General features: G+C 34.9%; 1 protein-coding gene across 1 annotated transcript in view; it reads right to left on the reverse strand.

Annotated features, from left to right (window-relative positions):
• Positions 1-6,441: 6,441 nt before the first annotated feature.
• The window catches only part of NDUFAF2 (NADH:ubiquinone oxidoreductase complex assembly factor 2), a 187,968-nt gene continuing 178,429 nt past the window's right edge, over positions 6,442-15,980 (reverse strand). The window contains exon 4 of the mRNA XM_003782737.3: positions 6,442-6,763. Coding sequence (XP_003782785.1) covers positions 6,512-6,763 — 252 coding nt within the window. The 3' untranslated portion in view covers positions 6,442-6,511. The remainder of the gene's footprint in view (positions 6,764-15,980) is intronic.

Here is a 15,980-nt window from a genome sequence, read left to right on the forward strand (position 1 = left end):
AGCAAAGGAAATTTGACCAAATGGAAGAATCATGCTAATTCTAACCTCAATACTGTAGTAACTTTAAGGCTTGGGTGTAAAGTATGTTGGTGTCTATTGACAGTTACTGTAAATGAACTTTTACTATGGTACAAATTCTTACAACTGACTTAACCATTTGCCATTTTAATAGTTTACATACTGAAAAGAAAACATCCTGTGGAGAAAAATGATTTCAGATTATGAACTCTTCAAATTAGCTATTTAAAATGGGGCCCTTTTCTAGACAAAGGAAATCAAGAATGAACATGATCCAAAGGAAGTCAGAATTGAACTTTCTGAGGTGAAAAGTGTACATTGTTTTAAGAGAGAGATACAGTATTTTAATCACATCTTTTCTCATTGCTTATTTCTTAGGATAATTTCTGGCTTAACGCAAAATCATCAATGACTTTTTTATTTTCTGCATTTTTGTGACATTTTTTGAGACAACTGGTAATTAAGACATTCTGCATGTTTTAAACCTAGTTTTGTGAAGAATTGTCTTAACTATGTAGAATACCACCTACTGGATATGACAATTTTTGTACTTAGTGAACACTGCCATTTTCTTATGGACAACTTGAGAAGAGTAATACTATGATTTATAGCAGGCGTCCTCAAACTACAGCCCATGGGCCACATCTGGCCTGCCAGGTGTTTTTGCCGCTGCTGCCTGTCCTGCTTAGCAGCCGACTTGTCCTGGGGCCAGCCCTCCAACGGTCTGAGGGGCAGTTAACTGGCCCTCTATTTAAAAAGTTTGAAAACCTCTGATTTATAGCTTTCAATAAAAATGCCAAACACTGTAGTACCTTGGAACCAGTACCTTGAAAGTAGAACTGTGTAATAGTTAAAATGTCTTAACACATACTTTTCTAATTATATAGACACCATTTTTGTTTTTTATTCCATTCTTTATTTTGATTTATATGGTAGGGTTGTCCAGTACTTTCTGGTCAGACAGGTTCAAAGCAAAAACTAAAATTTTTAGTTTTTTTAAAAAAAACCAAAAAAAAAAAAAAAAAAAAAAAAAATTAATAGCCCAAGGTATATTTTGTAACTATTAAAGAAAGGCTTAAAATTTGGAAAACATTTTGTTGGCATAGTAGTAATTGGGTGAAAAGGATAAATTATGTCAAAGTGAGAATGTTATATAATTAGAAATAAAAAGCTAAAGTATGTTTCTATCTGTTAAGTTGTATAACTGGGTCCTTTTCTGTACTAAACATGGCTTTTATAAATACCTGGTCCAGTAATTGTATTCACTGACTCAGTATCTAATAGCTCATTAATGTCTTTTTCAACTCTGAAACAGCTCTAATTTAAAAATGAAACTATATATTGAAATAAATTTGATACTTTTTTGTAATGAGGTCCTGAGTTTGTTTGTTTGTTTGGAGAGAGGGTAACAGTTTAAATTAGATATGTTAGGCAAGTTAGCCTTTCGATTATTGGTAAGCATACTTGTAAAAGGTTCAGAAAGTGCTTGTCAAAACCTAAGAACCTCTGAGAATATTTATGGACCAATTTAAATAACACATAATGCTATTATTTTAGGTTATTAGTTTCTACTTGGTGCCAGTGTGAGTGACATATCAAAACTCGAGGTGCTGAAATAATGCAGCGTTTAGTTATGAGTTGGTTATTCAGGTGATTTAGGATATATTTATATTATCATTGAAATTAAAACTTAAAAGTTTTCTTCTATAAAACTACCAGCACAGAACCTTGTTGAAAAAGGGTTAAGATATATCTAAAATATTTTTTGGTTTTCTGTTATTAAGCTGTTCATGGAAAGAATTTTTATATATATACATATATGTCTAGCTTGCCACATTTTAGAATAAAAGTATTTCAGCAAAGGATGTAGTCATAATTCTCAGTTATGTACTAAAGCTATGGTTTTATTGATCATCTTGTAGCAATATATAGATACTTAACTAAAAGTCTTTTTCTTTTATTTGTTAAAGTCTTAACAGATGCCAATTTTTGTATTTGTTTGACATTTGCTATTTTTTATTTCTTTAGCTTATCCCAATATTTATAGAGCCTTTTTATACATGTGAGATCAAGATTTACAGTATTTGTGTTTATTTAGGGGGCTAGGCGGAGTGGGTATAAAATAAGGAATATTGTGAGGTTTGGGATTCTTCAGAAAACTCCCATTTTCTCTCACTGTAACAAATAGTACTATTGTTGAAAGAATCACATTTATTATTTAGAATATTTCTTTTTAAAAATTTCCTACTTATTTAATTATGTTGTTTGTGAAGTTCTGAGAATGAATATAATCAATTACCTTTTCATAGCTTAGCTGTATTGGGGAGGGATACAAGTGGTCCCTAGGCTGCCTGTCATAACCATTTTATCAAAAATAAATAAAAAGAAAATTTGTAAGAATTTGAGCCCTAGTATCCATGTGATACATTTCAGCATGGTACAACTGTATCAGATGTATAAGAACTTTTTTTAACTTTTATTTCTTTATAAAGAAATAAAGCAAACTGGAAATAAGCTTAGGAAACTGTGAGCTGGAAACCTAATATTGAAATAGATGATTATTACCATGTTTCCCCCCAAATAAGACACTGTCTTACATTTATTTTTTCTCAAGAAGACACACTAGGGCTTATTTTCCAGGGACGTCTTATTTTTACTAAGTATAATACAACAATCTACATTTATTCAAATACAGTTAAGTCGTCATCTTCTGGAACCTGACAGGGGGAGCTGACCCTGTCGGTGGGGCTGGGGCTAGTGATGCGTGAACTCCTTTCCCCTAGCCATTTGTAGGTGCGCGATAGGATGTTTGCGACCAGGGCTTGGAGAAAGGAGCTGTGGCAGATAAAAGGTGTTCCAGGCTTCCTTACTGCTCTGCACCAAAATGCATGGCCACGCCCATCACTAGGTCTTATTTGCTTATATTTAACAAATGCATAGAAATTCTGCTAGGGCTTATTTTTTGGGTAGGTCTTATTTTGGGGAAAACATGGTAACAGCACCTCATTCATTCCTTCCTTTATTACACAAAGCAAGGGACACTTTATGTTTTTATATGGTTCTAAGTTGGTGGGAATTTGATTTTATATAGGAATGATTGCTTTTATGTTTACAACCAGTTATAGAATAACTCTAATTTCTCTCATACCTAGAATAAATACTCAAGCACAAATTCTGCATTTCTCAAAAATATTAAGAGATTCTGTGGTCAAATACTGTGTTTGGGGAACAAGTACAACTTCGACAAGTTTTGTTGCTGTATGATTTCTTGGAGTCTTTTAATTTAACTATCATGGATTCTCCTTTACACTTCTTTTTTTTTTGAGACAAAGTCTCAGTTGCCCTGGTATTACAGCTCACAGCAACCTGAAACTCTTGGACTCAAGCAATTCTCTTGCCTCAGTCTCCCGAGTAGCTGGGACTACAGGCACCTGCCACAACACCCAGCTCCTTTCAGTAGAGACGGTGTCTTGTTATTACTCAGGCTGGTCTCAGAACTCCTGAGCTCAGGCAATCCACCTGCCTCAGCCTCCTGGAGTGCTTCACACGTTTTTTCTTCCAAAGAATATAAGCACAGTTTGAGAAAGCCCAGGTTAAAGAACTCAGGTTACATTTATTTATTTTTGAGATAGTTTCACTCAGTTGCTCCAGGCTAAAGTGCCATGGTGTCATAGCTCTCAGCAACCTCAAATTCCTAGGCTCAAGGGATCTCTTGCCTCCGGTTCCCAAGTAGCTAGGACTACAGGCTTTTGATTCTTGCTAAGGCTGGGCTTGAACTGCTGAGCTCAAGCAATCCACCTGCCTTTGGCCTCCTTGAGTGCTAGGATTACAGGTGTGTACCACTGCACCCAGCCTAGGTTACATTTTAAATACTATAGTTAATGAGCTAGCATGAAAAAGAAAATCAGTTAAAAAATATTGATGGTAATGATTAAGATTGATTAAAAGATGACAAATCTGTAAAATTAGGAAAAATTATTTCCTCTACTTTTCTTGGTTTTTAACTTCAGATGTATGAGGTATAGCTAATAGGTTAGATTTATAAGATTAAACTCAATAGCCAAGAACATATTCTGCACTTTGGCAGCTTGTATAATGTTAAGCCCCTACTGTAAAAACCAAAAATACACTGTATGTGTGTATGGCAGAGGCACAGAAAGGAATTCCTTCTGAGAAAGTACTTAAGGTATATATAACACTCGTTAGTTATATTAACGAATACTTTTTACTTTTCAAATTAAAAAGTTTGATTTACATAGGTTTAAAGTCTTTTGAAGAAAGACATTTTTATAATAAGTTATAAATGTCTTAAGTTTGAGTATCTGTAATATGAAATATGGTAGACAGCTAATATTTAATATTTTAATTGTGCTTACATGTTTCTGGCCTTAAAGCCAAGTTGTGTTTTTAAAGTTGTTTAGAAAGGCAAATCCTAGGCTGAGTGTGATAGCTCATGCCTGTAATCCTAGCACAATGGGAGGCTAAGGCAGGTGGATTGGTTGAGAGTTCGAGAACAGCCTGAGCAAGACTATCTCTACTTAAAAAAAAAAAAAGAAAGAAAGAAACTAGTCAGCATTGTGGTGGGCACCTGTAGTTCTTGCTACTCTGGAGGCTGAAGCAAGAAAAGAGGATTGCTTGAGTCCAAGAGTTTGAGGCTGCTGTGAGCTGATACATACTCTACTCAGGGTGACTGAGTGAGACTGTCTCAAAAAAAAAAAAAAATAAAAAAAAAAAAGCAAATCTTCATTAGGTTAAGGTTATAGGTTCAGTTTTTATGTAGGACATTTAACTTTGTTCCAACAACTAACAGTGCAACCAGTCATCCTAAGCATGCTACTTCAAGAAAAGGAGAGTGGATTATTGTAAACTTCATTCCCACATCGCAAAAATTACAAAAAAGTACATGCTCTGTAACTAATGGTGGGCAGTATCTTTACCATAAACAATTTCCTACAAGAACTCTTAGTTAAGAATCTCTTTTGCTGCTTATGTAAAACAGGTATTTTAAAGTGAAAACCATAAAAATTAAATCTGGGTAAATTATGTCATATTTTATACTGTATGGCAAACATTCACAAAAGACGTATATATAATACAATTAATAAGGATAATAGGAATTTGGCAATAGAAATACTATAACATGTTAAAAGAAAATTTTTCCTGCAATCCAATTAAGAACATCTTAATCTCAATTCACAGTCCAATTATACCATAAATTATAACTCCTTTTATTATTACCTAGTGGTTAGTTCCTCTTTTACCTTTATGGTAAATGTAATAGCATTGTGTAACAATGTAATAAGATAAAATATTTAACCGGATGTTAACAGGGCTGCTGGAAGGTTGGTACTACCCTGAGGACTTGTCATTCATTAAGTTTGTTGTGATTTTGTCATTTGATTAGACTTGTTTTAGTACAAATGCTTTAAAAACTAGTTGTATTTTTCTGTAGCGTATTTCTTAGGCAGTTAAAAGTTTCACCTGCGTAAAAATTTTAACACACTTGATTTTAGGAATTCATTGTTCACTTAGCCAAGGGTTTCTGTGTATTATTCAGAGCATAAAAATTTGGGTCATTGAGTCAATAAATATTTTGAGCACCTGTTTATATGCTAAACACTGTGAGAAAGGCTCTATAACAATGAAACTTGGTTGTGCACTCCAGATAACACATGATCCTTTAAAAATATTTCTGTATGTAATCAGTTTTAACATACACATTGTCATCTACGTTTTTCTTCAATACACAAACCACTGGTGTCCGAACTATCCATGGAATTGATTTCAGCTTTTTGAGAGCCCTCTTTTATTTTCCATTTTTTTCAAAGTAACTTTTGATCCTGTGGAACTCTTATTATACTTTTTTTATAATGCCCTTTTAGACTTTTGTGATAGATTGTCTACTTCTGTTGGTCGTCTGTTCAAACTCCAACCACAATCCCACCATAAGCTACCTTTTGTCCCACATTCTAATCAGGTCTTTATAGTTTCTTTTTTATTTCTAAACTAAATAAATTTCTCAACTTTGCCTCCACAATTTTTGTTCAAATTCATGTTTTTGATTAATACTTTAGAATCTTACAGGGTACCACTCCAGAAATAAGATCTTTTACCTTTTTTTTTTCTATTTTAGCACTTGAAAGGGCTCGCTATTTACCCTTATTATTTCTACCACGGTATATCTGTGGGTGCATCATAAATGATCATAAAGATCCAAATTGTACTGAACACTCACAGCTAAATGACACTTCTCAAGGGAGTAATCCAAGGAGGAAAAAAGAAATCTAAGCATATTAAATCAATCAAAGGATTTAATTAAAGAAATTAAGCTTCTATAGATCATAATGTCATGTGCTAAAATATCATGCTAAAAATGAATTATTAATGAATAGAGAACTATTGATCCATTTGGAAAATACAAAATAACTTTTACTGTTTTTATTTGTTAAAAGAATTACATTCATATAAATGAAATGATTTTACCATAATGCATTTACTGATTGTGTTTCTTGCCGTCTTGTGGCATCCAGGATCCTGGCTGAAAGGTTTTACCAGTGCTGGTGGGAGCTGCTGAGGGCTCTTCCTTTCCAAAGAATGGAGCAGAGGCATGCCCTTTGACTTGAGTTTGAACTGGTGGAGCCAAGAGTTCCTCATGGGTCTGCTTGCCAAGTAGTTTTTCATTTTCATAAAAAGCTTTGCTTTTTATTTTCATGTCGTTTCTATTTTTTTCATTCTCTAGTATTTCCTGCAGGTATATATAAATAGCAGATATTATTAAATTTCTAGTTAAAAAAATTGTTATGAAAGTAAAATAGCCAATACAATTAAAATATTATATACATATACTCAAAAATAGATATCTACATCCTTGCTTTGCATTTAAATAATATATAGATATGTATAGGATAAGTGTGGGAAAGCTATATGATTATATACCAGTGCTATAGGAATTAAACAGCCTTGTCCTGATTTTATGCTATGATAGACGTGAAGCGCCACAAAATAGAAATACTCCCCCCAAAGTGAAGCAAACTACCTAATGTGAAATACTACACAAGAGCAGGGAGTCACTCTATCAAAGATTTTCTAGGGTTTACATCTATTTTGTGCTTTAAAACCCCTCACCAGTGACTATGCTTTTCCACTGAAGAGGAAGAAATGAGGTTCCTACTTTTTTTTTTGCCGTGGGAATTAAAATGCCAATGCTAAGGCCACTATCTATACTGCCAGGATCAAGCCCCATCTATTTCCCTGCCTTCTCTAGAGTGGTATGGCAGAGAAGGACAGGAACAGAATCAGAGTCCAGTATGCCCTACACACCTGTTCTATCTAGAAAAGTGCTTTGCTCTTGGAAATATTTTCTCAAATCACTGCAGTTTGTGCAATGTAGTTCTGTTCTTCAGGTTTCTAACAAGGAGGATCTATCCCAAAAATTATCATCTATTGGCGCCGGGCCCCATATGCCAGAGGTGGTGGGTTCAAACTCAGCCCTAGCCAAACAAAAACTGCAAAAAAAAAAAAAAAGCATCATTATATGTAGCAATAAAAAAGGCAAATTCCTTCACAAAATATTCTTATTTCAGAGATGTTAAAATCTAAAGGGTAGTGCCTGTGGCTCAGTGGGTAGGGCACCGGCCCCATATTCTGGGGGTGGAGGGTTCAAATCCCGCCCTAGCCAAACTGCAACAAAAAAATAGCCAGGCGTTGTGGCGGGTGCCTGTAGTCCCAGCTACTCAAGAGGCTGAGGCAAGAGAATCGCCTAAGCCCAGGAGTTGGAGGTTGTGAGCTGTGTGATGCCATGGCACTCTACCGAGGGCGATAAACTAAGACTCTGTCTCCACCCCAAAAATAACACTAAAAAGATGTGAGGATCTATGCCAAAAATTATAATCTATTTTATTACAATAGTTCATTGAATAAAAGCCTATCACACTTAAGTAGCATCATTATATGTAGCAAAGAAAAGGAAAGGCAAATTCCTTCACAAACATCCTGATTTCAGAGATGTTAAAATGTGAAAATATGTGCATCTTAGAAATCAGATATGTAGTAATTACATCTTTTACCTTTATTGATTCTTGCTTCCTCTTAATGATTATTTCTAAGTGGGTGAATTTTTTTTTTCTTGAGACAGAGTCTCACTACGTCACCTTTGGTAGAGTGCTGTGGCATCACAGCTCACAGCAACCTCTAACTCTTGGGCTTAAACGATTCTCTTGCTTCAGCCTCCCAAGTATCTGGGACTACAGATGCCTGTCACAATGCCAGGCTGTGTTTTTGTTGTAGGTGTCACTGTTCGTCAGGCCAGGGCCGGGTTCAAAACCTCCAGCCCTGGTGTATGTGGCTGGCACCCTAGTCGCTGAGTTACAGGTGCCAAGCCAATGGGTGAATTTTTTAAATGTTCTTTTTGCTTATCTGTATTATTTTTCTTTTAAGAACAAAGATATCATTTATAATATGAAACTAAAATGTTAATGTAACCTAACAACATAAAGTTCAAGTTCTTTTTAAAATTTCAACACTTAAAAGAATGACATTTGAAGGACAACATCTAGGCATCTAAATACGATATAACCTTTTTGCTTCTAAAGTGAATTACAAGTAATACTGCATAGTCCTTTAAAAAGGCAAGCATTGATTTAACCTTCAAAATAATGGTTTGTACTTAAAGGAGAAAAAAGTTTTTGTGATTAATAGAGTTATTTATACAGTATTTTTAGTTTCAAATGTGAAGAAAAGCCCATCTAATGAAACTTCCCTCTCAAAGCAAATAATGTATGTGGAAGAACAATATCTATAAATATTTTTGTAATTTTCATAACATCAATTCCCCACAAGTAGTTTAATAACCATGGTAATTATGAGTTCTAGAGCAGTTGCTACAAATGAGCATGACAATACAGAAACTGGGCTTTGCCTTTCCTACACCCTATAGAATTCTTAGTTCCACTGAGCATACTTCACAAAGGAAACCCCTCAGTATCATACTGGAAATAATGGATGTAGACAAAATATACTCTCACATCTCCATGTTCTCTTCGAGTTCTGTGTCTTCATGGAAGCTTATTCTTTGGACCAGGTTAAACTTGCATTAGTAACCAACCTCAAGTACCAACAGGATCTTCAGAAGCTGGTACTCAGAAGTTGCTTGGTTTTGGTATAAGAGGGTAAGTCACATCACCTGAAGCTGTGTCCATGTCTACTTTGCTTACTTCACCTCTACTGTAGCATTTTTTTTTTTTTTTTTTGAGACAGAGTCTCAAGCTGTCACCTTGGGTAGGGTGCCATGGTGTCATACCTCAAAGCAACCTCCAACTCTTGGGTTCACAGGATCCTCTTGCTTTAGTTTTTTTCTGTTTTTAGTAGAGACGGGGGTCTTGCTCTTTCTCAGGCTAGTCTGGAAGTCTTTGAGCTCAAGCTCTCCACCTGTCTTGGCCTCCCAGAGTGCTAGGATCACAGGTGTGAGCCCCTGCACCTGGCCCTACTATTATAGTCTTTTAGCTGGTATATGCATAGGCTTCCTGATTAGAAGGAAATGGGAAAAGGTCTATTCCCTTTTCTTTTCTCCTGCCTTCACATCATTTCTCTTTATTCACTGTTACTCTTCCAAGTCAGTCTCTTTCTTACCACAGCTATTTAGGCAGATGAAAACCTAATCTGAATATGTTAATTACCTTAAATGAGAAAATTTTAATCTCATGAGAAATCTAATGAGAAAAATTAAATCAGATTAAAGATTTCATTCAGAGTCGAAAAATGTGGAGGCTATAATTTTTCCTAAAAAAGAATTGACTTTTTAAAAAAAATTACCAAGCAGACCACTGCAAATAGCTTTCAAGAAAACTAAACAAAACATAAATCATTTATGACAAAATATATAGTTTTATAAATATTTAGAATTCACAAAATGAAAGGAGGTAGAGAATACAGGAATTGTAGACTTCATAGACAAACAAATCATCTCCTAAGAAAGTCAATTTTGGAGTAGAAGCTACTATAAAGTATTTTTCCTTACTATTCCTTGGAACAATATCACCTTAAGTCTCCATAAGTTTATCAATTAACAGTATGTTCCAGTATTTCTGTAAGATTAAATCTAGACCATTGAGGGGGGGTCTAGATTTTTATTTTATAAATGTCTTTTTTAAAAAAATTTATTTTACTTATTGCTTTTCTTCCGATAATAAGTATTTTTCTTCAACATTAAAAAATGACTCTGGTATATTATCTATCATTTGTATTGCACAGGCAATCCCTAGATTATGAACGAGATAGGTTCTATAGGTTTGTTTTTCAGTTGAATTTGAAAGTAAATTGGAATAGGTACATTTACCTACTATCTGTAATAGCCTACAATTCTAACATGAGTTGTGCATCAGTCAGATGTTTGTAACTCAGGGACTGCCTGTATCATGATTTACTTAACACTACTCCTGCTGTTGCTTCTGCATGACACCAAGAAAGCCACTTGATTTTTTTTAAGCCTCAGTTTCTTTACCTGAAAGGGGGAATAAAGTTAACTTCTAACATAGCTGACTACATATACTACAAGGTAATAGTGCTTTTTATAAAACAACCGTACCAAATGAAATATCTTCTTTCTTTTTATTTCTCTTAAGCAACCTCTAGAGTTCCCTTAAAGGTTGACAGATCTATGCAGAATATAGATTTTTTAGTATTTTAATGTAAGCAAGACATTATACTTGATTTAAAAGTGAATCTTGTTTATATGTGACTGTGTATGTACAAATATTTACACTTAAATACTTATGGTATAAGGTCCTCTGAAAGTTTCTTAATAGTGGTTAAGAACACGGGCTTTGATGCACAACAGCTACAACAAATCTCAGTCTGCCATTTACTAGCTGTATAATCTGTGAATATTACTTGACTTCCTTGTATCTCAGTTTTCTGGGTAAAATCCAGATAACAATATTATCTTCTTCAGTGGGTTGTTGTAAGGATTGGGAAAGAACTAGTTACTGGGCATTGATACTATAACAGAGAAAGGTATAGAGATTTAAAAATAGTGATTGTTTATTCCATCCTATTAAAAAATAAACATACCAAACATCTACCCATCCCTCTGAGATAGATATATGTGTTACTAAGATATAATCTGCTAGTTTCAGGCTCAGATGGAGTAACTGGTATCAGACTAGTCCTCCTGCCATAAAACAACTAGAAAATTGGATGAAAACATATTAAACTTTGCATATACAGGACAATAGGCGGTGTGGTACAGGGATCCTTGACAAGAAAGGAACAAATGAGATAAACCCTGTATTACCTCAGATTTCTGTCTGAAGGTACATTGTAGGCTGCTATGTGGGGTGGGGGTACTCTAGCAGGGGATGGCAGTCTGAGTAAGCAGAAGAATTAGAGATGATTGTTTAGGGAGGCTAGGAAACCTGGGACATACTGAGCAGAGTACCAGAATACACAGAGAAAGAGTTCTAGCACTGAGAACTTGCACTGGACTAGGAGACATTTAAGTTATTGCTAGCCATAAAGACCTAATTGAACACCTGGGGCATTCAGTGTAAATACTCTAGAAGAGTCACTCCTTAGCATAAGGCTAAATTGGCATGTGAGTAGAGTTTATTCCAGATCTGTGATGTACAATTCAATAGCCACTAGCCACATTACTTAAATTTAAATTAAACAAACAATTTAGTTTCTTTATTTCATTAGCCATATTTCAGATATTTAATAGCCAAGTGTTAGTAGTGGCCACAACATTGTAAAGTGCAGACAGAAAACATTTCCATTGGCCAGACACAGTGGCTCAGTTATGTAACCCTAGCACTCTGGGAGGCCAAGGTAAGAAGCCTCCCTTGAGATCAGGAATTTGAGACCAGCCTGAGGAAAAGTAGGATGCCATCTATAGAAAAAAATAGAAAAATTATCCAAGTTTAGTGGTGTGCACCTGCAGTGCCAGCTACTCAGGAGGCTGAGGCAGGAGGATCACATGAGCCAAAGAGTTGGATGTTGTAGTGAGCTATAATAGTACAGAGTACATGGTACAAAACAAAACACCATTTCATCATTGCAGAACCTCTGATGATACTGCACAGTTCTAGATATACCCTAACAAAACTTAATAATAAGCTTCCAAATGTTTGGGCTGATTCACATGTCAATTAATGGTCATTGAGGAAAAAACTCAGTATTTTCTAAAGGAAAACAATAAAACCCAGGCAATATATAATATAATATTTGAATATTCAGCATGCAATCCAGAAGCAAAGAAGAAAATAGTATGAATCAAAACCAGTTGACAGAAGCAGAGCCAGACATAAAAGAAATGGTGAAATTAAAAGACAAGGACTTTTATCACAGCTACTATAAGAAATTCTAAAAATTTAAAGATAGCATGAACATAAATAGAAATGGGTTCCTCCATGTAGAGGAACCAAAATAGTAAGGAGATTCTCACATTACAAAAGATCATCTAGGAAAGAATTCTAGGATTCAACAGAGAAGAGATGGGACGTATCAAAAGTAGGTAAAGATGGTTAAGGTCAACTTGCCTGGCTAGACTGGCTAAGAGAAGTGCTTGGACACAGGGAAACACAGTTTCAAAGCAATTTGGGAACTCTTTTTCTGGGATGGCCATCAGAGCTGTTGTCATATGAGGTCTGACAATTAAGTTTGTAACTCATCCTGTAAAAAGGGCTTTGAAGGGTAGACTAGATCCTTGCACTGTATCCTCCATGTCCATAGTTTCCCAAGAGAGTACTTTAAAGGTGACCATAGTGATATGCAGTCATATCTCATTGATTCTAAAAAAGCTCAATGAGATGCAAGAAAAATCTGAAAACCAACATAAAGAAATCAGAAATCAATTCAGGACATGAATTAGAAATTTACCAAGAAGACTGATATCTTAAAAAGCAAAAAACAAAAAATAAATTCTGGAGCCAAAAAATACACCAAAGGAAATATAAAAGACATTTCAAAAGTTTCAAAAACAGACTAGACCAAACATAAGAAAGACTCTCAGAACTTGAAGACAGGCCTTTTGAAATAATCCTGTCAGATAAATAAAAAGAAAATGAGGAGAAGAGAGATCAAAAACATAGAGACCCTATTTAAGGAAATAATCAATGAAAAATTCCCATGCTTAGTAAGAGACTTAGTCATATATAGGAGGCCCAACACTCTCCAGGCAAATACACTGCAAAAAAGGACTTCACCATGCCATATTATAATCAAAATAGCCAAAGTGGAAGTGAAAATGAATTTTAAAATTAGTAAGAGAAGAGCATTTAATTACCTACAAAGGAAATCTCATCAGACCAATAAGTGGGCTTTTCAGCAGAAATCCTTTAGGTCAGAAGGGAGTGAAATAGCATTTTCTAAGTACAAAAAAGAATAAAAACTGCTAGCTAAGAATTTTTTTTTTATCGCCTTTGGTAGAGTGCTATGGAGTCACAGCTCACAGCAACCTCCAAATTCTGGGCTTAGGTGATTCTCCTGCCTCAGCCTCCCGAGTAGCTGGGACTATAGGCACCCGCCACAATACCTGGCTATTTTTTGGTGCAGTTTGGCCGGGGCTGGGTTCCAACCTGCCACCCTCGGTATATGGGGCTGATGCCCTACCCACTGAGCCACAGGTGCTGCCCAGCTAGCTAATAATTTTATCAACATATCCTGTCAGAAGTAAGGTTCATAAATGAAGGAGAAATATTTTTTCCCAGACAAACATTGAGAATACATCACCACTACATTGCCCCTACAGGAAACAGTCAAAGGAATCTGAAACATGGAAATCAAAAGGTCAATCAATATTCACCATCATAAAAACATAAAACTCAAAGGTCTTAAAAAACAAATCACACAAAAGAGGAAGAGAAAGGAATTAAATGGCAACATGACGGAAGTTCAGCAAACCACAAAGACAAAAAAAGAAAAAAACAATTTATAAAACAAGTAGAAAACTAAAAATATGACAAGATTTCATTTAGCTTCACATATCAATATTAACATTACAGGAAAATATGAGGTTGGACAATTACATTTTCGAACTTATCCTACAAAGAAAGTGCTACATATCACTATGGTCACCTTCAAGGTACCCCCCTTGAGAAGCTATGAACCAATGCCTGCTGGTCCACCCTTCAAAGCAATTTTTAAACCATTACTCTGGAATGGCCATTAGAGCTGTAGTCAGTCAAACTAAGGTCTGACAGTTAAGTTCATAAATTTATCCTAGAAAAAGTGCCATAAAAAAGTGTCACTATAAAATATCACCATAGTCACAGGATGGGCAAAGGCAGTACTTCAAGAGTGACCATAGTGATATTAAGCAGTGAGGTGTATAACACTTTTTCAAGGATGAGTTCACCAACTTAATTGTCCAACCTCATAAATGCTCCACTTAAAAAAAATAAATAGTGGCAGAATGAATTAAGAAAACATGATACAAGTATATGCTCTGTTTACAAGAAACTCATCTTACTTGTAAAGGCACATATAGACTCAATATAAAGGGGTGGAAAAAGAAATTCTATGTAAATGGAAACCAAAAATGAGTAAAAGTAGCTATACTTGTATCAGATAAAACAGACTTTAAATAAAAAACATTAAAAAAAAGAAAAAGACAAAAAAGATCATTATAAGGGGAAGGGATCAACTTTGCAAAAGATATAACAATTCTAAATATACATGCACTCAACATTGGAACACTCAGATTCACAAAACAAGTATTACTAGACATAAAGGAATCGATAATAGCAACACAATACTGTGGGACTTCAATATGCCATTCACAGCACTAGACAAATGAAGAAAGAAAATCACAAAAATATTGAATTTAAATCGGATGTTGGACCAAATGAACTTACTAGACATTTACAGAATATTCCATCAACAACTACAGAATATACATTTTTTTCATCAGCCATGAACATTCTCTAAGATAGACCAAATTTTAGGCCACAAAATAAATCTTAAAAAATTTAAAGAAACTGAAATCATATTATCTTTTCATACTAGAGTGGGATAAAGCAAGAAGTCAATACAAAGAGGAACTTCAGAAATTATACAAACATGGAAATTAAACAATATGGTTCTGAATGATCACTATATCAATGAAGACTTAAAAGTAGAAATTTAATGCAGTGACTTCCACATTAGAAAACAATTTTTTGTATTTTATTAGGTCAAGGTAGTTTAAGAGACATGTGAGTTATCTATGAAGCCCCAAGCTCAAAACTAACATAAGTTGACTACAACTCACATGTCAGTTAATATGTGAAAAAAATTTTTAAACTTTAAAAATGAAAGTGCAACACATCTAAACTTGTCGGATACAGTAAAAGGAGTGCTAAGAGGAGAATTTTAATGTCTATGCTATCTCAAAAAATATGAAGAGTAAAATCAAGAACTCAACATTATGGCTGGGTACGGTGGCTCACGCCGGTGATCCTAGCACTCTGGGGGTGGAGGCAGGTAGATAGCTTGAGCTCATGAGTTCGAGACCAGCCTGAGCAAAGACAAGACCCCCGTCTCTACTGAAATAGAAAAACTGAGGCAAGAGGATCACTTGAGCCCAAGAGTTGGAGGTTGCTGTGAGTTATGATGCTACAGTACTCTACTCAGGGTGACAGCTTGAGACTATGTCTCAAAACAAATAAAAACAAAACAAACATTATAATATTACACCTCAAGGAACTAGAAAAACACACAAACAAAAATCAAATGCCAAAGTTAGCAGAAGAAAATAAATTAACAAAGATCATAGCAGAACTAAATGAAAGAGTCCCAAAAGACAACACAAATGATCAATGAAACAAAAAATAAAACACTACCTAGACTAACCAAGAAAAGGAGACAGAAGATCCGAATAAACACAATCAGAAATGTTGAAGGAGACATTACAACTGCTATATTTATCACAAACTAAGAAACTTAGAGGAAATTGATGAATTCCTAAAAAGGCACCACCTCCAAGATTG

This window comes from Otolemur garnettii, unplaced genomic scaffold (assembly GCF_000181295.1).
Source record: "Otolemur garnettii isolate 467f Iridium unplaced genomic scaffold, OtoGar3 scaffold00005, whole genome shotgun sequence".
Lineage (NCBI taxonomy): Eukaryota > Metazoa > Chordata > Mammalia > Primates > Galagidae > Otolemur > Otolemur garnettii.